The 25550-nt window shown below is 33.4% G+C and overlaps 1 protein-coding gene across 1 annotated transcript in view; it reads right to left on the bottom strand.

Moving 5' to 3' along the window:
• Nucleotides 1-25550, bottom strand: part of LOC144582933 (uncharacterized) — a 114398-nt gene that overhangs the window by 83980 nt on the left and 4868 nt on the right. The window contains exon 2 of the mRNA XM_078375627.1: nt 5637-5714. Within this exon, the coding sequence (XP_078231753.1) occupies nt 5637-5714 (78 nt within the window). The remainder of the gene's footprint in view (nt 1-5636; nt 5715-25550) is intronic.

Here is a 25550-nt window from a genome sequence, read left to right as displayed (position 1 = left end):
ATTACAAATTAAGACCAAATTACTGAAAGTAGAGTAGGAAGAAATATAATTTTCATGATGTCTTTGTCTACTTAGTTTCTACAGTAAAATAGACCCTAATGCTTTTTTCCACTCTTCAGTTACAAATTAAATATACTCAGAGCAATATTGTTTTACATAGTCGTAAAAGAACATTGAGTAAGTATAGTATGTGGTATCTATATCCTTTAAAAGTATGTAGAACCTCAACAAATTAAATACACATCAATTTTATAAAATATGACCCTAAGTCTGTAATTCTGATGTTTAATATGGGATAGTTTTCAGTCACTGTGATAATTATTCTTCTTTAAAAATACTTTTAAGCAGCAGTTTCAGTTTTTGTGTATAAGTTGTTAATTTTGATCAGATTTTAGTCTTTCAAACCATACGTTAAAATTGAAATAATTGATATTTTATAGAATTTATGTCAATGAGATGTAAGAATCATTTTTATATGAAATAAATGTATGTAAAATTGAATAAACATTAATTAACTAATTGTATATCAGAAAATAGTAACAATATACAGTAAGCAAATATGGTAAGTGCAGGTCAACCATACAACCAATTGCCTCAATAATATTTGCAGCATTGAGAAATCATACCCATTTTTCAGAATACATTAACATGGAATTGTGAAGTTAAATAATATCTGGCAGTAATAAGAGAGGGGGCAAGGTCTACAAGTGGTGATGGTTGTGGATTTGTGTGTGTGTATGTGTGTGTGTTTGTGCGTGTGTGCTAGAAGCAAGGTTAAATATAAAGGGAGTGGGCAATAGTTGCCTTTACAGTACACAAAATATGGAAGTAAGGTAAGTAATGTTTTGTCTAATAGGCTTGCAGAGCAATTTTTTTCTTGATTTCAATCTAATTTGTATTGTGAATTTCTTTTTTAGTTACTTGGAAAGTTTCCTTCCTTCCAACACAGGGATATAATTTCTTTCTTTCCATTCTTGCTCCTTTCCCACATAACTTTAGGATATAGATTATTTTTAGGGTTATAAATAGATTTAATCAACAAGGTAAACATTCGTACAGCAATTATTGCAAATTAACCACTTTGATGTTAATCATTTCTATTTGTGTTTTTCAAACTTGAATTCTTATGTCTTTAAAAGATAGAACTTTACTATCCTCATAAGATGCCAATTTTTTGAGTCAGCAACATTGTTAAAAATAAAGGGGATCACCTTGAGCTTCAAAAATGCAAATCAACTAGAAAAACACCAGCTGGCCTTAATCTTTCAACTTTGCAGTTTAGTCTGCCTCATGTCAGCAGGCTAGAAGGTATTCTTTTTATAGAAACAGAAAGTTAGCAGATGTAGCTGCTGTTTCTTTCTTGTCAAAAGTGTGTTTATCCATTCCCCAGCTGTATCCAACACCTCCCACCCTGCACACTCACACCTACTCTCTCGCGCTCTCCAACTGCACCTAAATATACATTTGAAAAATAGCGTGACTAGTATCAGGGCTTTACAGTGAAGGCCTTTTCATTAATTTTCTACTATAGTAATGTAACAGGCAAAATGTGCTTTGCAGTTTTTTTCAATAAATTATTATTAGCAAACAGCAAAATAAAATATAAATAAACACAACACTATCATTAATAATATACTTTTTTTAAAAAAGATGTGAGTGCCAGGAATGGTCATGAAAGTTAACCTGAGGTTATGCTCCAGTTTAAAAATATTCATCTGCAATTCACTTTCAGGATGTTCTGATTCAGTCTCTCTATCCATTTTTTGTGCCCTTATTTTTACAGCAGATAATAAGTCACTGTCTTCTTTTCTATGTTACTGTGTCCCAAAAAAAGATGAAGAGGTAATATATGCAACCCAAAATAACCATTTCTTTTAATAAGTAAAGGTTAAAACTATTTATACGGTGACTCATATAGACACCAAGTGCTGCAAATGTATCAGACATCTGATAGCGTCCACAGTGAAGGTGGGTTACATGAAAGTCATGTACCTGCCCTTAATTTGGGAAATAAACCCACTCTACTTTTTTTCTCATTAAATGAGACACCATATGAAACTAAACGCTGAAGAAACATGAAACATAACCTATTTCTATGAAGTAGTTATAATCACTTCAATTTTTTATTTATCCAGTTATTTCTCTTTCCTTGGTTTATACACTATTCTATATTATCAGAAGTGATAAACCAGATAATAGATGGCTACACAGTTTCTTTCTCTCCACCATTAATCTACAGTTGCCCCTTTATACTCTAATAAATTGCATGAACTATTTTTACTGTTAGTTCCCTAAATTTTTATGTGTAAAGAATAATGGTAGAGGCTTTTTGGCAATGAGAATCTCTCACTACAATTTGCACCAGCTCTGGGATGATGTGAAAATATTAATTTATATAAATAAGCCACAATTGTACGCTAACCACTGTTTTTAGTATAGCAGATACTACCAGGAGTGCAGGCCAGCTGCCATGGGGTTTCTTAGTTTTGCCACACTCAGTTACTATTAATGTATGTACTCAATATATGTCCTTTGTAGGGACATGGATGAATCTGGAGAACATCATTCTCAGCAAACTGACACAAGAACAGAAAATGAAATACCACATATTCTCAGTCATAGTTGGGCGAGGAAAAATGAGAACACATGAACACAGGGAAGGGGTACTACACATTGGGGTCTATTGGGGGGAATAGGGGAGGGACAGCGGGGGAGGGATAGCCTGGGGAGAAGTGCCAAATGTGGGTGAAGGGGAGGAAGGCAGGAAAACACACTGCCATGTGTGTACCTATGCAACTATCCTGCACGTTCTGCACATGTACCCCAAAACCTAAAATGCAATAAAACAAAAGAAAAAGAAAAAAAAGAAATAAAGTTAAGAAAAAGTAAAAAAAAAAAATTAAATGTGTTCACGAGTCTTTAAATGCAAGGGGAAAAAACTTGTGAAATCTAGGTCATTATCTGTTTACATCCTAAATTTGTTGAGATTTCGGGAATAGTTTTATATCAAAGAGAGGAAAATAAGAAATAAAAATACCCATAGTAAATATTATATGATTATAACATATCACATAGAAATAGACCACAAAGAAACAAGACATAGTAAAAGAATTAGTTGTGCTAATATGTATTGCATTTTTAAATGTACTGCAATGTTGTTATATTACTTACTTATAAAGTTTAATTATAAAATATACAAAAAAGAAACATTAATTCAAAACAAAAAATTCATAATGTTTCTATGATTAATCTATATTTACATCTTACTATATATGTTTCAGATGTATTTTTAGGAGCTAAAATATAGAGCTGTAATTATAGCTCTCAGTTTTTTTCTGTAAACTTTTATTTCCAGATTAAGTTTACACTTGAAGTAGCTGTTACTTACTTATTCTGTTAATTTTTGAAGCTTTCCAACATGTATATGTAGTCACAGGTATATATAAATGTTGTTGCATAATTTAGTATTTTATAGATAACATAATGATAAACACATCTTTTCCAGCTCAATTTTCACCTAAATATTTTGATATTAGGTGAAAATTGCTGTCTTTACACATAGCTTTATTTTGGTAATTCTAAGTGCTTCGTATTAGTATTCCAATATACACATAAACCATAGTTTATTTTTTTCCTGCAAATCAATCAGTAATTTGTTTGTTTCCTTTCAATTACAAACAATTCCACAAGAAATATTTTCTTTATGTTTTCTTGTCTACTTGTACAAGAATTCTAGGAAATAGATTTATTTTAAGAACTCTGTGTCACAGAGTATATACACATTTGTAAATTAGTTATGACCAAATTTTCTTCAAATGTTTGTACCATGATGTATTCCCAACAGAAATGTGTAAATCAGTTTTTCTGAAATCCTGTACTTCTGGTGTTATACAATTTTATAGACATTATTTTTGCTAATCTGTTTTGGTGAGCAGCCATGTCTCATTTTGTTTTAATTGTATTTCTCTGATGCTAGGGACTTTTAGTACATTTTCATGTTTACAACCCTTCAAATATCTTTTCCCATATATTTTCTGTTCATATCATTTGCTTGGTCTTCTAATAAATACCTCATTTTGCTTCCTAGAAGTTATTTAATATTCAAAATACTTCCGTATCTTGCAGATAGTTTGTCTCCCACTGTGGCTTTTCTTTTCACATTGTCTATATTTTACAAAACAAAGTTTTCCATTAAATTTTCATGTAATTAAATGTATCAATCTATTCCTTCATGGTATAACATTTTGAAACTTGAGTATGTAATTATTCCTAACTTGATATCACAGATAACTTGCTTATGAATCCTTCACAAACTTTGTTTTTTAAATTTTAGATATTTATATGTATTATATTTACGTACATAACATGAAATAAATATCTAGAATTTATCTTTCAATAGCAATAGTAAGTATCTCAGCAGCACATTTTAAATGGGCCATTTTCCCCTACTAATCCATAATGTAACTGTATTAAATTTACATATCTGTTCTAATTTCATTTTGTTATATTGATGTATGTATGTATATATGTATTAGTACCAATTCTTAAAATAATTAAGGTTTTCGATATTCTTAGTTATACATTGGTTCTTGTACATTTCAGGCTTTGTCATTTTTATAGACCATAAATTTTAAATAAAATAAAAACGTCATTTTAGAAATACGTACATATATTATATAGATTTATCTAATACATGTGATTACTTTCCAAATTCACTCATTTTTATAAAAAACATTTCAGTTATTTGTATACTGTTCAACAGATATGCAAAAATTTATTTAATTTATTATGGGAATTTATGGATTATTTCTGCTTTATATTATAATTAACTTTATTTAATTTTCATTCATGTATACCTATATTATGTATACATAATATATGATTTTATACATATATTATGCCAAAAATAAAATTTATAATTATAATATATATTTTTTGAGACAGGGTCTCGCTCTGCCACCCAGTCTAGAGTGCAGGTACCTAATCTCAGTTCACTACAACCTCCGCCTCCTGGGTTCAAGTGATTCTCCTACCTCAGTCCCTCGAGTAACTGAGAATACAGGCACACCATCATGCCCAGCTAATATTTGTATTTTTAGTAGAGACAGTTTCACCATGTTGGTCATGCTGGTCTCGATCTCCTGACCTCACTCAAGTGATCTGCCTGCCCTGGCCTTCCAAAGTGCTGGAATTGCAGGCATGAGACACTGCATCTGGCATATTTTTGTTTCTATTTTCTTTAGAGATGAGGTTTTATCATGTTGCCCAGACTGGTTTTGAACTGATGGGCTCAAGCAATCTGCTCATCTTAGCCTCCCAAAATGCTGAAATTACAGATGTGCACCACCACACCTATATATCTTTGTATGTAATTAGTTATCCAATATAGAATATCAAAGTGAGAATATTAAGGCAAATGATACAGATACTTTGATATATTATAAAACTGTTTTCTAAAGGCTCTTTGTGTTTGTAATGCTACCAGGAAGGTATAGCAGTGCTAGATAAAATATGTCTGTTTAACACTAAATATTGACCTATCAATGTTTCAACTTTGATACTTAATAGATAAGATATTGTATGTCCATGCATCCATATACCCTCCCTCAAGGTGGACAATTAAAAGTCTCACTTACTAACTGTATCCTGATAGCCGTTGATGCCTGTGAAGTTGTCTGGGTAAGGCTGGATGTCGATTTTTAAGGTTGAGAGAACTAGAAAGAAAAATAAGTATTTAGCTTTCATGCTGGCCCCTTCATCCCTTGCTGACACCCATACAAAACTAATAGAAATATAAAAACATAGAAAGCCTTTTCTTTTTTTTTTATTGCATTTCATGTTTTGGGGTACACGTGAAGAACATGTAAGATTGTTGTATAGGTACACACATGGCAGTGTGATGTGCTGCCTTCCTCCCCTTCACCTATATCTGGCATTTCTCCCCATGCTATCTCTCGCCACCTCCCTACTACCTACTGTCCCTCCTCTATTTCCCCCCTACAGACCCCAGTGTGTGATGCTTCCCTCCCTGTGTCCATGTGTTCTCACTGTTCAACACTGACACAAGAAAGCCCTTTCTATCCAGAAATTTTATAAGCATTCACTCCTATTTTTCCCTGACTTCTTTTTAAGTAGTTTAAAAATATCAAGGTCACTTGCCATAAATTTTGATATGGGATAAGAATATAGAAGATTTATGAATATAATATTTTTTCAAAGCTGACCAAGTAATGCCAATATAAATTATTAATTTATTTTCCTTTTTAGTTTTATTCTCCCTTTGATCCCTTTTGGTCTTTCAGCTCCTTCGCCATTCCCAAGAATTCCTTGAACTTCTCCATATTATTCTCCATATTATTCATAGTGATTTTCAAGTTTAATGAAAATTCACATTTTTACACGTTGTGATATGGATTACCATGCTGTTGACAATAGTCTAATAGTTGTAGTAATATCTTGTATATTTGCGGTGTGTGCCCATGCACATATGCACGTTTGGATGTATCAGCATTGAAAAAAGACTGTGTCTGTGTTGTAACAGTCCTACTGACCTATAATAATATACAAATAGCTCTCTTCATGGTGTTTCTGTTGAACTTCAAAAGTTTTTTTTAATTTGCCAGATTTAATTGACAGTTTTTAATTCAATAGACTGCTGGATATTTTGATACTTTTGACTACTTTCTGAGGCTGTCTCATTTTTCAAAATTTGTAGAAACATTCCATCCTGATTCTTCCTGCTTCTCTGAGAGACTAAATATTATCATCATGGTACATTCTATTTTATATATCAAATGACAGGTTTTCCATAATTTTACTTATTTATTTTTCCTTTACATTTAAAGTTTTTTCTGGCTTAACTTACCATTTATATGCTAATGATACTCAAATCTATAGCTTCAGTTATCCTATATACAATGAAGTATCGGACATGTTAGATTGGTACTAAAGTAATTGTGGTGTTTGCCATTAAAAGTAATGACAAATTACTTTTGCCGAGATTACTTTTGCACCAACGTATAGCTATTTCAAAATAGCGGTAGTGATTCAAAATCTAACAAGATTCAAATTTCAAAAATGCATCAGTGTCTTTTACCCCTCTGCTTATCTTCTCAACCATTTGCTACCATGAGGCTCAGTGCCAGACACCATCTGCTCTCTCTGTTTATTCTTCCACATCCTCTCTAAGTGAATGACTTAACAATTCACCTTGTCTCTGAAGTTAGAAACTTGGAAGTCCATGTCAATAATCATTTTCCCCTTTCCAGCTATCCACTGTGGTTTATTTTCTGTCATTTTTGTATCTTTTTGTTTGTTTGTAGAAAGTGATTTATTTAGAGAGAGAGACACAGAGAGAGAGAAACAGGAGGAGAGAGAAAGAAACAGCTAATTCTCAGGCTGAATGAGAGAATCCAGAAAGATGGAATCCAGGAGAGGAAAGCAGCTTCCACACTGAGTGGAAAGAAATAGAGAGAGATGGAGTTTAGGAGGGGAAGACAGGCTTCCACAAGAGAGTGTGGAAGGGCATTTTTATATCTTAAATACCTCTTGTTCTCTAACCAGCACCAGTAGCTAAAATTTAGGCCTTAATTTTTCTCTTAGTTCCATAGAATCTAAAACTGTCCTTTTGTCTGCAATTTTATATTCCTTCCTATCTATCCTAATTCTAAAAACGTGATTGTTGGACATTTTAACTTGATCATACTACTTTTTCTATGCTTGGAGTCCTTGAATAAGTTCAAGCTTATTAGGTCCTTTGTTACCTTCTTCTGATTTTTTTTTTTTTTTTTTTTTTGCGATGGAGGCTTGCTCTGTCACCCAGGCTGGAGTGCAACAGTGTGATCTTGGCTTACTGAAACCTCTACCTCCCAGGTTCAAGCGATTCTTCTGTCTCAGCCTTCTGAATAGCTGGCACTATAGGCACCCACCACCACGCCTGGCTAATTTTATTTATTATTATTATTATCTTTTTAGTAGAGACAGGGTTTCACCATGTTGGTCAGGATGGTTTCTATTTCCTGACCTCGTGATCCATCTGCCATGGCCTCCCAAAGTGCTTTAAAGTTAGAGCCCACGGTGCCCAGACGCTTCTGAGTCTTTTATCTTGTTCTCTAAACACATCTTTATTCCAGATACATCCTGTAAAATGCTCAACTTCTTGAACGTTTAAAATATTTTTTCTGGATGTTTTGACATGGTTTATACTCAGTTCAAAATGTTCAGTCTGATCTCATCCATATCATTAATTCCTATTTTTCTAGACACAGCTATAGAGTCACTGTCTGGTGAACATTACTCTGAGGCCTGCATATAATTTACTTTAGGTCTTACATTCGTTGGGGAGCCTAGGAAAATGTAGCCAACAGTCTGCTGATTTAACTGTTAATCTCATCCAAAAAAAAAATCACAAATATCTGGGCTCACTGGTCATTGACATGTAGAATTTTCTGTGCTTCTATTCTGTATTTCTGCAGCACTCTGGCTACTTTTTAGGAGATACACTTTTTACTCTTTAATCAATGCATTCTTAAGCATAGTATAATGACAAAATGATACAGAAAGGCTCATGACATAAAGTGAGAGTCTTCTGTCCTTTCCCTTCCTTCTTCCTTGTATTACTCCCAAGATAAACCACTTTTACTCTTTTTCTACTTGTAGTACCTCCTGTAATTCATTGCATATTATAAACAATATTTTATAGCTGTTTTAAATTTACCAGCTTTAAATAATACCCCTTTATTTTCTCATTCAGACCATCCCAAATACAAGTTGATCTTTCCCCTCAAATAATTTTAGGCTTTTTTTATTTTTACTTGCAGTTAAACCAATATGCTTATACGTTCATGTATTGATGGTTGTGATTGCCCACTCTATGAGATAAAGATAAGTGTGTCTTTGTTCGTATCTGCATATTTCTCTTCTTTCAACCTCTCTATATCTATTATGTCATATTATTGTTGCATTATCAAATATTGAGAGTATTTAACTTTTTTAAAACATTAAAAACTGTGTGTACTTTCTATGTGAATATATCATATATTCATTTGGAAAGCCAGGCAGAAGTTATATTCTACTTGCAACTTAGCTCCAAAAGAGACATAGCATCATTTCTGCAATATTCTATTCATAAATTGTGGGTCATTAAGCCTGACCCACATTCAAGGGAGGAGAAAGTGTTCACATCTTTTGAAGAAGGAATATAAAAAAATGACAGACCTATTTTTGCTTCATTTTCTTTGCCATGTTAATAAAGTTATCTTCTATTCTAATAGTTTAATTTATATCATACGAAGGAATATCAATGTTTTCTAATTGCATTTTAGCATGTTCTTTATTGTATGCTTAATATGTCAAGAAGAAATATCTATTGCTGCTGATCATCCATATGCTCCTTTCTGAGCTCACCTTTTTGGTATCTTCCAAGCTTGGTCCTTCCTATCTGCCGGCCAACCAGCAGAGCCTTTTGTTATTGAGTTATGTTCTCACTTTGAGTTATGTTCTCTCCACAGAAAGTAGATAACTAAGTGCATTTCCTGAAGCTATAATTATTGAGGGAGTATTTCCTTCCCTACTGTCTTTTAGGGTCACCACTGAGGGTGTCTCTAATGCAGAAGTGATCCATTTTCAGCTTATGCTTTACACACAAGGCTAGCACATTCATGGCATGTTTCATTCCCTGTTAGGTCATCAGAGAAAATCACCCATGAGGACTTTTGTGTGAGTTAATGTAAATATATCACTTTAATAATGATAGTAACATGTAGTTTGTATCAACATTTAGGACAGCTTCCTTGGACTTTGTAGATATGCATGGACCTAATTCTGAAAGCAACATACTTATTTTAGGATGGATTGCATTTAGACCCACTTTATCTTATGATTGGATTGGTCTGGCAGTATCCAGGTCATAATGTTTCTTGATTGGAACCTCCTCAGTATGTACTGAAATCCTTTATATGCTAAGAGCTGTTTTGTGAATGATGTAAAGTTCTTTGTTGTGGGGATCATGGCTTTGCAACCTAACTTCATGCATCTGCCCTGCGACTTTCCTGTTGGCGCTTGCCAAAAATTCCACATAGCCTCTTTTTCTCTCACAAATACTTCTAGTAACAGAATCTGTTGAATCACATACAATAAACCCAAGAGATTGTTGTACCCCAACCTGTACCTACTCCAGTACTTGCCCTAAAAGCTACCTTTCTCCAAATACATAGATCACAGCATTATTCCCAAGAGCAGAAGATGTAGCCATTAATACTCAGACTATCATGCTTCTTTCTTTTTTCTAGGACACAAAAGGTATAATTAGTTGCAGTATACCCACAAGGTAGACCCAACTGGAGCCTACAATCTTTACCAGTGTGTCAGGTTGCAAGTTTTTTTTGGATTATTTTCCTGCAAGCTGTAGCACGTTTCTCTGTTTCTTCCCTTTGCTTCAAAAGATTGGATTTTATCAAATAGCCAAATCGGACACTTGTTTACAGGAACTTATTTCTTCCTCAGCCTCAGTTATTTGAGAAATGCAGAAATTTTTTCTCCAATAGATCCGCTGACCCAAGAATGTTGAAAAGTTAGCTGTCTTAGCATTACTGCTACCACCAACCTGCAAATGAGATCTAAAATCCTAGATGATTAAATGTAAAAAGATGTGAACAGGAAATATAGTTTACAAGACAATTAATAACTAAAATTACATAGAATTTACTCATTTTTCAACTTTTTCTAAAAGAATACAAAATCTGTGAAACAAAATATACTATATTACACAATATGAGATACCAAGATAACTATAATCAAATAGAAAGTAACAAGTGTTGGCAAGAATGTGGAAAAATTAAAGCCCTCATACATTGTATGAAAATAAGAAAGTCACTTTGAAAACAGTGTGGCAGTTCCTCAAAAATCTGGGGAACTCTTTTTGTCTGTTGTGAATAATGCTGCTGTAATAATCACTTGTGTGCAAATGGCTTAACAAAGCATCACAAGAACTTGTTACTTGGCAGTCTGTGCTTATCAGGTCTCAATATTGATTTATAGCCAAATACTTAATTATTTACCTTTAATGTCTTTCCACTCAACTAAATATTTTTCTGCATTTATAGGAAATAGAAATTCTTCTGCTATTCATGCAAGAAAAGGTCAATATCATCTACTTATAAATGTTATATATAGTCCGGATGGCTAATTTATCCAAATATGAGTAAAAATGAATCCTTTCCAGATAATGTAATATAAATTATATATTTACAATAAAAGACTCTAAAGCATAGATTGTTTTTATTCGATTTGATAAGGGCCCTTAGTGTTGAGTCTCTTGTTTAATTATCAAAGCTTTGTTAACTAATGCATGGATGGTTAAAAGCTCAGATAATAGAGTCTAAGATGTATGTGTAACCATGAAGATTATCTCTGTCTTCCTAATGTGTAATTATGGCAGGATTCCAATTTCTTTAATTATGTTGTCATGCTAACAACCAGGCACTTAGGTAGCCATCATTAGCTACTTAATACTTTACTGCTATTCATGTAGAAACTTAGGAAATAAACAATGGATGGCAGGCAGCCAATTTGAAAAAAGGAAATAAATTAGAACAGCAGTGAGTTGCTGGAATCTAGTATATGGATGTAAGTATGAGAGATTAATTACTCTAAATCTCAGTATTCTGTTCTTTTTTTAGCCTTCATACAATACCTAAACGTGCCATGTAATTATATCATTAGATGCATTGCATGCAATATGTTTTCCTTTGTAATAAACTCTATTAAATAAACTATGGAAGTAATATTTCAATCCTTATTAAAAACATGAGATATGTATATATGCAGTTTTTTCATATGAATATCCTTTATTTCTTGAGCAGCTTTAGGTTTACAGAAATATTTAGCAGAAAGTACAGAGAATTATCATAAAGGCAGAGAACAGATTAGTGGTTTCCAGGCACATTGGGTATGGAGAAGTGGGAAGTGACTGCTAATGTATATGGGGTTTCTTTTGAGGTGATGAAAGTATTGAAAAATTAGATAGTTCCACAACTCTATGAATATACCAAAAGCAGTGTACATTTTAAATGGGTTAATTTTATAGTATGTAAATTATATCTTAATAAATCTGTATTTAAATAAAGTACAAAGAATAGAACAAAAACAGCTTATGACTCACCAGTAATACCTAAATATTGTCAATATATGATGCATAGCAAACCACGTATCTGCATGAGTATATATGTTTTAATTTTCTCAAATTATCTCTCACTATCTATAGTTTTCAGAAATTGTTTTCATGTCATACAACAGTATTGATAGACATATATCCACTGAACAAATTTAATTCTAGGTAAACTTTTTCAATGACTAAAAGTATTTTTGTGAACTGTACTCTGTATATGTTTAAATAAGTTGATTTTAGCTCTCAATTATTACTAATTCTTCTTCCATGAACAACCTTAGCCCTTATTATTTTGAAACATATGGGCTTACCTATGCAGGGTAAATTTAGGAAAATAAAATTACTGAAGTCAAAAGAAATAAATACTTAATTTTGACACTAAATTTACAATTGATAACCTGAAAGATTGTATTACTATAAACTTCAATAAATAATGTATTTAGGGCCGGGCATGGTGACTTATACCTGTAATCCCAGCACTTTGGGAGGCCAACCGTGCAAATCACTTGAGGCCAGGAATTCAAGACCAGTCTGGTCATCACAGTGAAACTAAAATACACTAACAATACAAAATACACTAAAATACACTAAATACACTAAAATACACTAAAAACAGAAAAATTAGCTGAGCCTGATGGTGCACACCTGTAATCTCAGCTACCTGGGAGGCTGAGGCAGGAGATTCACTTGAATTCTGGAAGGAGGTGGAGTTTGCAGTGAGCTAACATCTGGGCCACTACACTCTAGCCTGGGCAACAGAGCAAGACTCTGTCTCAAAAAAGAAATAAATAATGTCATTATTACACACTCTATAAATATTATTATAAATATTGTTGGGCTTTTCATTCATTGTAATTTTGTCTGTCTCAATATGTACCTATAATTATGCTTTTAATAGTGAATATATTCTCACAGTCACATAAATACATAAGAAAGATGATATCTTTTATGAGCTTATATTTTGTATATATTTTATTTAGATATTTCAACATTTGCCTTAAGGCAAAGTGACACAGATGTCTTTGGTGTACACTTTTACTTTTTGGATTTCTGTTTTAAATCATTAAAAGTACAAGAATATCTCACTTCATAATTTTCAAAATGTTCAGATGTATGTTAAGACCACACACAGAGAATTAGATAGATTTATAGCCAAATGAAGTAGCTATATGTGACTTTCTAATAGACATTAGTCTTAAGTTTTAAACAAGTAAAAGAGTTTTGTACAATTAAGTAACCTATTTAATTACTATGTATGTTTAAGTATGTTTAACAAATCCCTTTATATAGCTTTCTAGTACATACGGTATGCAGTATGAAATAAATAGCAGTTTGTGGATAGTATAACTAAGCTGACCCATCATTCAAACATTCACATGAAAATATTCAAAGTATGTTTCTACAGATTATATTAGAATTACATATGTCTAACTCCATAGCTGTACATCTGTATTCAAAATTTATGCTTAAAATATTTTCATCTCAACTTCTGAGTTAAGCTCTTTGAAATATAATTAAATGTGTGAGGACATACAATGCTTATCTTTCTGTGTGAAAGAAAACATTTTGTACCAGAAAATTAAAACGTTCTATTTATAGAAATAAGTATGAACTAAATTTTCTAAAGTTACAAAAAATGTTACAAAGTAATTAATAAACCCTGTCTTCTCTAAAAGGCATCCGGAGTCACCATCTTAATTCTCTGATCAGTTTCTTTTTCTTTTTCTACCATTCTACTGTGGGGTTTCATACATTTTGTAGGACACATTGCCTACAACCAGTTAAAGCTATAATCTGCATGTCTGGGACAGAGGCCACTGGGGCTATGAACTTGTAGGAACACTTACGTGTTAACTGGTAAATTTCTGGAGGCTGAATGTGCATTCCCATGCTGGAGAAAAACTCCCAGGGCCTACGACCTCATGGGACCTTCAAACATTTTCATGGGCTTTCCTCTTATCAACCCCAGGTTCCTGCAGTGAGGAACTGAGACAAAATCCCTTGTGGTCTGTCATGGGAATGGGAAGGGGAAGATAAACTATAATGATGGATGCCCAGAACCGTCTCATAAAAAAGGCCTGCATTCAGGCCGGGCGTGGTGGCTCACACCTGTAATCCAAGCACTCTGGGAGGCCGAGGTGGGCGGATCATGAAGTCAGGAGATGAAGACCTTCCTGGCCAACATGGTGAAACCTAGTCTCTACTGATAATACAAAAATTAGCAGGGTGTGGTGGTACATGCCTGTAATCCCAGCTACTCTGGAGGCTGAGGCAGGAGAATTGCTTGAACCCAGAAGGTGGAGGTAGCAGTGAGCCAAGATCGCACCACTGCACTTTAGCCTGGCAACAGACCTAGACTCCGTCTCAAAAAATAAAAAATATAAAAGGCCTGCATCCAGACCAAAGGACTTTACCAGAGGTGCATTTTTATCTTTATCCCAGCTGAGGAAATAGAATCCATCCCAGTCCAACCCCCTTATTTATTTCTGTCTTAGGTAAGGTTGGTGTGGCACAGTCATCAGGGGTCGGACATTACAGGGAATAATCACAGTAGAAACTCTGTACCAGGAAAAAGAGTAGGGATCAGGAGAAACTAAACCATACTGACAAGAGAAGAGAAATATAAAGATAGTAAAGAAATTAGAGGCCTCTGGAACCTATAGCTACAACAACCATTAAACATAGCCTGAATCCTAGCCAGATTTAACATCATTCTCCACACCAAAGTCCTGTTTAACTCAGTTTCTATTACCCAATACAGCATCCAGCTTTCAACAACAACAGCTACTACAAGACGTTTCAAAAGGCAAGAAAAAAATACATTCTGAAGAGGCAAAGCAATCACTGGAACCAAACTCAGATATCACACGAATGCTAGAATTATCCAACATGTAATTTAAAATAACTATGATTAGTGTGTTTTGGGGTCTAATGGAGAAAGTAGACAACAAACAAGAACAGATGGGAAATGTAAGCAGTGAGGTAAAAGCTCTTAAGAAAAAATCAAAATGAAATGCTAGAAATGAAAAAAAATAACAGTAACAGAAAGGAAGAATGTCTTTGATCACCTCATCAGTGGATTCAGCACAGCTGAGAAATGAATAAGCAAACTGGAAGATATGTCATATGAATAAAAAATGAATAAGCAAACTTGAAGATATGTCAATAAAGGCTTCTCAATCTGAAATGCAAAGACTGAAATGAATGGAAAATAACAGAAGGAAATATTCAATAAACGTGTGACAATATTCAAAGGGCTAACATGTGTAACTGGAATAATAGCTGGAGAGAAAGATTGACTGTGACAGAAGAAAAAATTGAAGTAATAATGACTGAAGATTTTTCATAATTAATGACACATTAGCAAATCAGATTTAGGAAGCTCGGAGAACACAAACCAGGATAAATATTGAAACACACACCCACCCACCCCCACACACACCCTAGGAATATAATATTTACACTGCTGAAACTGAAGACAAAGAGAAAAATTCTGAAAATAAAAAGAGATCTATGGTCTTAAATTTAAAATGGAGGAACATTTTCCACTTTATAAAAATATGTTTTGATAATCTATGTGAAAACTTCATAATTACAGATATAGATACATTTCTTTATTCTGTGAATACAAGATGCAAAATAATATCATTGCCACCCCAAAAAAACCTACATAGAGTCATAACATAAAGTGTTATGTTATTATATGACTCTTTGTGAGTTTTTTGGGCAACTATATATGAATAAGTAATTTCAAGATTATTGTTAATAGTTTATAGTATCTATATTTTCCTGAAGAAGAAAGACATTCTGGAAGATTAATTCTTATAAGTGGGAATGCTAAATTACATGCTACTCTTGTTAATCAAATAAAGTATTTATTTATAAACAATATACCATATATATTTTCTAGATACATAGTTGTAAATAATTACCATAATTATTTTACATAATTTTATAAAATATGATATTATGTTTTTATATTTCAGGGCAATTAGAATGTGGATGTGTATTTAGTTTTAAAACCTGAGAAAAAAATATTCATGCTATTAGCTCTTTACTATGCACCAATTTAACTGTTTAGAAATCTTAACAGTAATTATAAACATTAACCTTATAAATAGGGCATCTATTCTCACTAATTCTATCAGTGATGCTACACAATCCATAAACCTACAAATGCCTGATAACAGAGTACTAGGCATATCAAAATTGGAATGGATTGTTTTGCATCCATATGATTACCATTTCCCAAGTTCTTCATTTATGATAATTAAATTTCCGTGCTACTATCTTCCTCATTCCTCATGCTGTTTAATAATTGTATAAATCCTGAAACCCTGTCTACAAAATGATGTTTAGGCCAGGCTTCTTTTATTTTGTTGCTTTTCTAGGCTATCCCAATTCTTTTCTTCTGTCTAGAAGATATTCTTCTTTCTGATCTTTCACCAAGAACATAATATTTCTGTCTAATCTCACTTCTTTGATTAATGATATTGGTATAATTGCCTTGATATTTGCTGTTGCTTTAAATACACCAGAATCCGTATCTTGTCCTTACAAAATAAATCTAAATGTGCTAATGTCAAACAAATAAAAATATTAAATATAAAATATATGCTACATTTTGTAATTTTGAACTAATTATATCCATATTTATCACTACTATACTATACATATGTAAGGAAAGAAAATGAGAGAAAAATCTTATTAAAGTTACCACGCACAACATTGAAATATTTGTTTTGTTTGTCAAAATTACAACAGAGAATTATCTGGCTCAAAATGTCAATAGTGCCAAGATTGAAAAACTGATTTTAATAGTTATCTATGAGGAATATCAATTAGAATGGAGTGAAATGGGCACTATAGGAATCCTTTGTGATTATTAAAACTGTAAATCTTGTCTGTAAAGAGAGTTCAATGATACACTATCAATATTTAAATAGAATCATGTGAGGCATAATAATGTTTCTCTTAACACAGACTTCGTATACAACAGTGATCCCATATGATTATAATGCAATTGAAAAATTCCTAATGCCTAGTGACATCATAGCCATTTTTATATCACAGCATAATGCATTTCTCATGTGTTTGTTGTGATACTGGATAAACAAATTTACTTTGCAGCCAGTAGTATAGAAGCATAGCATATTTAATTAGGCACTGTACATAATAGGTGATCACGACAATATATGACTATATTACTGGTTTATGTATTTACTATAGTTTTTATCTACATATGAAAACAAAACTTAACTGTAAAATAGCCTCAGACAAGTCGTTCATGAGATATCCCAGAAGAAGACATTATTATCATTGGAAATGACAGTCATACAATTATTGCCTCTGAACACCTTCCAGTGGGACAAGATGTGAAGGTGAAAGACAGTGATACTGTTGATTCTGACCCTCTGTGGGCCTATGCTAATGTGTGTGTTTGTATCTTGGTTCTTAAGAAAAAATATGTTTTAAAAGTTTTGAAAAATTTTAAATTTAAAAATAGAAAAGAGCTTATAGAATAAGGATATAAAGAAAGAAAATATTTTAGCATGACTTTACAAAGTGGTTATGTTTTAAGTGAAGTGTTACTATAGAAAGTCAAAAGTTAAAAATAATTAAAGGTTTCTAAAGTAAAAATATTATAGTAAACTAAGATTCATTATTGAAGAAAGAAAAATATTTTTATAAATTTAGTGTAGTCTAAATAATATGAAAATAGTGTACAGGATTTATAAAGTCTGCAGTAATGTACAGAAATGTCCTAGGCCTTTGCATTCACTCACCCCTCACTCACTGACTTACTGAGAGCAATTTCCAGTCTGCACCCTACAGTCATGGTAAGTCCCCTATACAAGTGTACTATTTTTATCTTTTGTGTTGTATTTTTCTTGTACCTTCTCTATGTTTAGATATAAAACTATTTATCATAGTGTTATTGTTGCCTATAGTATTCAGAACAGTAACATGTTGTGCAGATTTATAGCCTAGGAGCAATACACTATACCACATAGCCTACATGTGTAGTAGGCTATACCATCTAGGTTCATGAAAGTACACTCTATGATGTTCATGCAAAAAAGTAGCCCAAGGACGTGTTTCTCAGAACCAATCTGTTGTTATGCACCACATGCTGTATACAGTAGACCCCTTTTCCCTTGTCCACAGATGCAGTTAACAGAAGTCAACAGCAGTCACAGAACAGGTATGCAGCAGAATAAAATATTTTTATAGAGAGAAAGAGTAAGACCACATTCACATGACTTTTATTAGAGTGTATTTATCATTGTTTTTGTATTTTATTAATTATTGTTGTTAATCTCTTGCTGTGCCTAATTTATACATTATACTTCATTATAGGTATATCTCTACAGAGAAAAACATAGTATACATAGGCTTCAGTACTGTTCATGGTATCAGACATCCACTGGGTGTGCTGGAACGTATTCCCCATCAGTAAAGGTGGACTACTGTACATGATTTGATTTGCTAATTCTACTTCTAGAAATGATTGTAAAAATATAATTAAACAGCTGAAAAAAATGAATATGTACCTTTGTTCATCCCAACATCAAATATTATACTGCTAAAAACTGAAAAGCATATGATATGGGAATCTATATTTATTTATTTATTTATTCCTTTTCTTTTATATATATATTTTTTATTGTGTTTTAGGTTTTGGGGTACATGTGAAGAACATGGAAGATTGTTGCATAGGTACATACATGGAAATGTGGTTTGCTGCCTTCCTCCCCATCATCTATATCTGACATTTCTCCCCATGTTATCACTCCCAACTCTCCACCCACCACTGTCCCTCCCCTAGTTCCCCCCAACAGACCCCAGTGTATGATGATCCCCTCCCTGTGTCCATGTGTTCTCATTGTTTAACACTCACCCATGAGTGAGAACATGAGGTGTTTGATTTTCTGTTCTTATGTCATTTTGCTGAGAATGATGGTTTCCAGGTTCATCCATATCTCTACAAAGGACACAAACTCATCATTTTTTATGACTGCATAGTATTCCATGGTGTATATGTGCCACATTTTCCCTGTCCAGTCTATCATCGATGGGCATTTGGGTTGGTACCAAGTCTTTGCTACTGTAAACAGTGCTGCAATGAACATTCATGTGCATGTGTCCTTATAATAAAAGGATATATAATCCTTTGGATATATACCCAGTAATGAGATTGCTGGGTCAAATGGAATTTCTATTTCTAGGTCCTTGAGGAATCGCCACACTGTCTTCCACAATGATTGAACGAATTTACACTCCAACCAACAGTGTTAAAGTGTTCTTATTTCTGCACATCCTCTCTGGCATCTGTTGTCTCCAGATTTTTTAATGATTGCTATTCTAACTGGCGTGAGATGGTATCTCAATGTAGTTTTGATTTGCATCTCTCTAATAACCAGTGATGATGAGCATTTTTTCATGTTTGTTGGCTTCATATATGTTTTCTTTTGAAAAGTGTCTGTTCATATTCTTTGCCCACTTTTGAATGGGCTTGTTTGTTTTTTTTTCTTGTAAATCTGTTTTAGTTCTTTGTAGGGAATTTGTATTTAAATAAGTACATACCACAGAGTGCTATGTAAACATTAGAAAGTAACATATACCACCATATCAGGTACAGAAATTAAGCCACGACAATTTACTGAATTAAAAAAGCTTTAAAATAAAATGTACATCATGAGTTCACTTATTAAAAAGACATCTTATATTAATATATGCATTATCCATATTATTTTTGCATAAAGATATGTATATATATATGTGTTTGCCAAAATGAGAGCAATATTTAACACAAGATCATGAAGTAGAGCATTTTAAACCGTTATGCTGATATATTATAATTATTAATTTTATGTAAGAATAAGTGTTTATCTTTATGTTCACAAAATAGACACTACCAGTGAACATATATTATTTGCATAATATAAATGAGTAACGTAATTCTTTTTAATCAACAGTTTCTGCTCAAGGTTAGACTAATACTTCAAGCAAAATTATATTAAGGTCAGTTTTAAAAGAAGTCGAATGAAAGCATTAGAAACTCTTTTTAGGCGGTAATGCCCCGTTGCTCTTTAAATTTCCCAAGAATGGAATTTCAGCTACCTGCAAAATGCACTTATTTCATGTTCTTTTAAAATTCCCTTATATTTATCTATTCACCCTGAGAAGCACTTGATATTGGTTTTTACTGACAATTCATATATAAAACAATGAAAAAATATAATATTGTAACTATTGCTGAACTATACAAACAACAAAATATTATGTGAGTGATCAGAAAACTAGCAAATACAAATAGCAGTCATCAGTTATCTTTAAATTTTTCATAAACTCTAGTAGAGGCATTCTTTACAAATTAAAAGAGGATCCAGATAGAAATATTGGAAAATGACTTATCATCATTCTCTATCTTTTTCAAAAGAAAAAAATCACAAAGAACCTATTTATTTTCTTGGTTACCTGACAGGAAGAATGAAAAATATAAAAATCACATGAGAATAATTTCACTAAGTACACCAAGTAATCAAACACCTTAATAAGCCATTGTGATTATGAATCAAAAGCTATTTTAAGATTATTTCTCTGAATGTTCAAAAATTATAAAAAATTATTTTCCTTTTAGTGTTTAGTATATACTTTAAAGCATTTTCTGTTCTGATAAGAAATTAGCAGGCAACCAATATAGAAAATATTACACAGATAATTGTATTTCACAAATTATATTTGAAATGAAGATGATTAATAAATTTTCTATCACAAGGACATGAAAATAGAAAGAAATATTATGAATTTATTTCAGAACATTAATTTATTTCTATCTTTCTCTGCATTTGTAAAATGTCAAATACTTTCAAATAGTTTTCCTGCTATTAGGGATTTCGTACATATTTTTTTGATATAGTGGATGAACCCCATATTCTCTGTCTCCTCAATAGCCTAAAATGAGTGTGCACAGCTGACAAGGCTTTCAGTAATCCAGGAAAATACAAGAGGTAAATATTTTTGTGATATCCACTTTGCCCCTTACAGTAGAAGTGTGCTTACCAACTTTTATAACCTTTGTAGTCTTTGTAGCTTTTGCCTATTATTTTATTTCAATTTGTCAGGTCTTGGTCCCAGACCTACTCTTGTATTCGAAGGTCAAATATTGAAGCTGGGAATTTTTAAACCAATAGACTCCCTTACAAGCCTGTATTTAAGTTGTGTTCAGCCAATATAAGGTACTGATCAGAACTGAACAGTTTGAAGAGAGTGACACTGATCGTATGTCTGATTTCTTTCCATGTTAGCAGCAAACATCAAAGGATTCAGTACTAAAATCTCCCTGTTCACCATCTCAGCTGTGTCAGCTCCATACGTTTCCAAAGTCCCAACTCTGAATTACATCACTCTCTTGAGTCTTTCAGCCTTCGAACAGCAGTGAGTAAGTTCTGTATTTTGCATCTCTTGTTTTGAAATAGCTAGTGTGATTTCTGTTTCTCTAAGTGGACTTTGACTGACACATAGCTTCTGAAGCATTTTCGGTGGAGAAGTTGGGGAAAGAGAGAGTCTTTCTCCAGGTCCATAAACCAGAGACATAGCTTACCATCTGGAGCACTGTTCACACATATAGGCAGAAACACTGTTTTCCAAATGGCCCAGAAGTAAGGTACAACACCAGGGAAATCTGATTCCCAGCAAGCAAACATTTAGGAAAATAAAACTTGTCTATGAAATTCAGCAGCCACTGAGAGAAGGATCAAGTGGACCACATGGGAGAGGTGGTTAATAAGAAATACCCTACTAGAAAAGACAATCATACCGTTATCAGATGTTACATGGGAATTTAGGAGACTGAAGTAAAGCACATGCAGACACACAAAGACTTTCTAGACCTTAAATTCATGATTTATGATCTATAAAAATTTAGTACTTAGTATTTTAACCTTTAGAAAGAAGGTTATAATTAACTCAAATTAGCAAAATGGCAAAGTGAGCTTTTACTCAAAATACAGTGGAAGGGAAAACATTTCTGTCTTTAAAACAAATCTGGAACAACTAATATTGAGATAATAGAAGTTTCGAAAAGAGAAAATAAATTGAAGAAGGTAATACTAATTAAGTTTTTAATTAGATAATAAAATACATTCCTAAGACCTATTAGAAAAACTTTCTCCTGAACTCAAAAAAAAAAAAAAAAGGGATTTGAATCTGTAGAGAACACATTTTTACCAAATTACTGGGAAAATTTCTGCTTATACATGAACTTGAGCTATGCATACAGTGATAAATTCATAAATTATAAGAACAAAAAGAATGTTTTCTAAACAATCATTTAGAACTTCATACCAAGTTACTTACAAATAATCAGACTAAGCCAGGCATAGTGGCTCAAGCCTGTAATCCTGGCACTTTGGGAGGCTAAGGCAGGCAGATCACTTGAGGTTTGGAGTTTGAGACCAGCTTGGCCAACATGGTGAAACACCTCTCTACCAAAAAAATATAAAATTTAGGTGGGTGTGGTGGCACGTGCCCAGCTACTCTGGAGGCTGAGGTGCAAGAATCACTTGAACCCAGGAGGTGGAGGTTGCAGTCAGCCAAGATGATGCCACTGCACACTACACTCCAGCCTGGGAGACAGAGGAAAACCATGTCTCAAAAAAAAAAAAAAAGAATCAGAAACAATCTCACACCCAGCTAAGACATTATTCATCCATCTAGACAAAAGAAAGCTGTTTAAGTAAATATGAGATTTCCAAGAACGCATGTCTCTTGTGTTCTCTCTGAGAAGGGAACATAAGAAAGAAATCTGTCTAAACTGACAAAAACAAAGGGAAGCAAAGTTTATAGTTAGTTATAGCTAACTTTAAATGGATTAAAATAGTACGAATGACAAAGCATAAGTGAAGAGATAAAAATGACACTTGAAATGAAAAGGTTTCCTTTGGTTTTATAAACATGGCTTAAAAATTATGCAGTAAAACTACTTAAAAGCTTTCATTATTTAAGATGTTAGCAAGATAGAAATGAAAAGGAACAGTAGAACACTCACCTTGAAAACATGTTTGAAAAGAAAGTTGAAAGAGACAAATATAACATGGACCAGAAAAACTACTAGGAGGAAAAGAAAAAAAAAATGTACAAAAAGTAAGCCATAAAAGAGAAAAATAAGAATAAAATAAGCTTATTAGTTGTTTCATCAAATGTGAATGGGCTGAATTCAGCTATTTAAAAAATTAAATAGAGATCTTTGGAGAAGAAGAACAAAATTAAACCCAGCACTGAGGCTGAATCCTAAAAGTTTCTGCTGCTTTTGATGACTCTAGAGGATCGTTAAGAGAATGACTGTCCCTGAGGATTGGTATTTTAAAACTTCTGAGTAGATGAAGCAGGATTTTGTAGAATAAAAAGAAGAGGAAAACCACAGACTTCGTATGCTGAGATTTCTTTTTCATACCTGGCAAAATATCTGGAAAGACACTGGTGTACAAGGTGAATTTAAAGGTCTCTTTCTCTGACTATAATTTTCAAAATTACTAAATTATTCTATGGAGCAGAAGGACACTGGTTTGAGAAATTTCAGATTCATGATGGGTGGATCTGAACCATTTGGAGTGGACTTGGGCAAGCTCTACTTCAAGCTTAGCCTAAATAAGTGCAGAATGTCCCAGTGACTGAATAAAGAAAAATGTGGAGTTTGGCTGATTTCTCAGCCCCTTTCACAGGAGAAGCCAGGTATTAGATAGAGGTATTTCAGCACTGGCTGAGGCAGACAGAGCTTTGTTTCCGGAATAAAAAGTCCTGATCAACACTTTGTAGACATTGGGGAAGCCAAATGGCAGCAACCCTTTGAGTATTTCAAGAAACAGCTGTTAAAATGAAGTAACACTTAAAAAAGATGAAGAAACTCTGCCAATGTGCCAAACATGAGAAATTCTTCTCCCAACATGTCTCTAATATGCCCTCCTTGGGCCATATACAGAAAATTGGCTCTTGGAAAACAAATAAAATTTGTAACAACACTGGAAAGTAAATGGCCCAGCATCAGAGTAAGACATTTCTTCCCCACTAGAAAATTTGAAAATCACATGTTCTTTTTTTGGAGTGTTTTTATGAAAAATGAACATGTTATAACGAACTGCCTCCACTGGAAAACAATCTATGGTTTGCATTGCACAGGTTAGAGCAAGTTTGAAGAGTCTTGTGGAATTGGAGAGCAATGAGGAACACAGTTCTTCTGGATCCACAAAGCTCCATAGGTATCCATTTCTTCTGACATGTCTGCTGTAATCACAGGGTTGAATGTGAGGGCTGTCACCTGTACAGCCTAGTGACCACTCTTACCCATCAATCATCTAAACTGGGCACATTTCCTCCAGAACCATCACCTGAACTATGAAGCCCGAAGACTGGACATATAGAATCTGGGACAAGAAGAAGATAATCTGACCGTGTTTCCTACAAAATTGACTACATCTAGCTGCTTTTAAATCAGACGTCAGTTCCCAGTTTAGGAACAAGTTATTTTTGGCTCAATCTGCCTCAGTGAAATTTCTATCATTTTATCTTGGATAAAGTTCTATTAAAGGGTCAGTGCTACAAAAGAGAGTCTTGAGGGGGTAGAAATTAATCACCATCAAAGACTAAGACACAAGGGTCACAGAATGATTATAAATGTTAGGCCAATTTTATTTCTTACTCCTTGAGGGAAAGTCCAAGAAAGCTGATAATATGAGTAAGGTATTTTGAAGGTTAACAGAACCTGAAAAACATGTCAATATTATTTGGGAATGCAAAGACTCAGTAAGGGTAATGTGATATAATATTCTGAGTTGTTATTCTACATATTTTATTTTTTATCCGTATCTACTTCCTTCCATCCAGGCAGATCCTATCTGTCCAGGCAGATACTCAGCTTCTTTAAGCAAACAATTCAGAAAGTTACCCAGAAAAAGAAGGGAAGAGGGAAAGAGAGATGAGACACATCTCTAAGTTCTGAAATAGAGAAGACTGAACCAACACATTTCCAGAGAAATGGCTACACTGAGCATAGTCACCCTCACATCATTCTCCTTTTCTGTGAATGACATGAAACAGGTGAGGAGCTGAGTTCTGAAATGGAATGATAGGTGTCTCCAGTATTTATGTGAACCACTGATGAACAAATGACCCCTTGTTACCACTATAAACCACCAGTATCTTGAAACTGGCTAAGTTCCTAAGAATTTAAGGTAGGGAGGCCAGGTACGGTGGCTCAAGCCTGTAATCCCAGCACTTTGGGAGGCCGAGGTGGGTGGATCATGAGGTCAACAGATCGAGACCATCCTGGTCAACGTGGTGAAACCCCATCTCTACTAAAAAAAAAAAAACACAAAATTAGCTG

This window comes from Callithrix jacchus, chromosome 6 (genome assembly GCF_049354715.1).
Source record: "Callithrix jacchus isolate 240 chromosome 6, calJac240_pri, whole genome shotgun sequence".
Lineage (NCBI taxonomy): Eukaryota > Metazoa > Chordata > Mammalia > Primates > Cebidae > Callithrix > Callithrix jacchus.
This window is presented reverse-complemented; position numbering and strand designations above follow the sequence as displayed.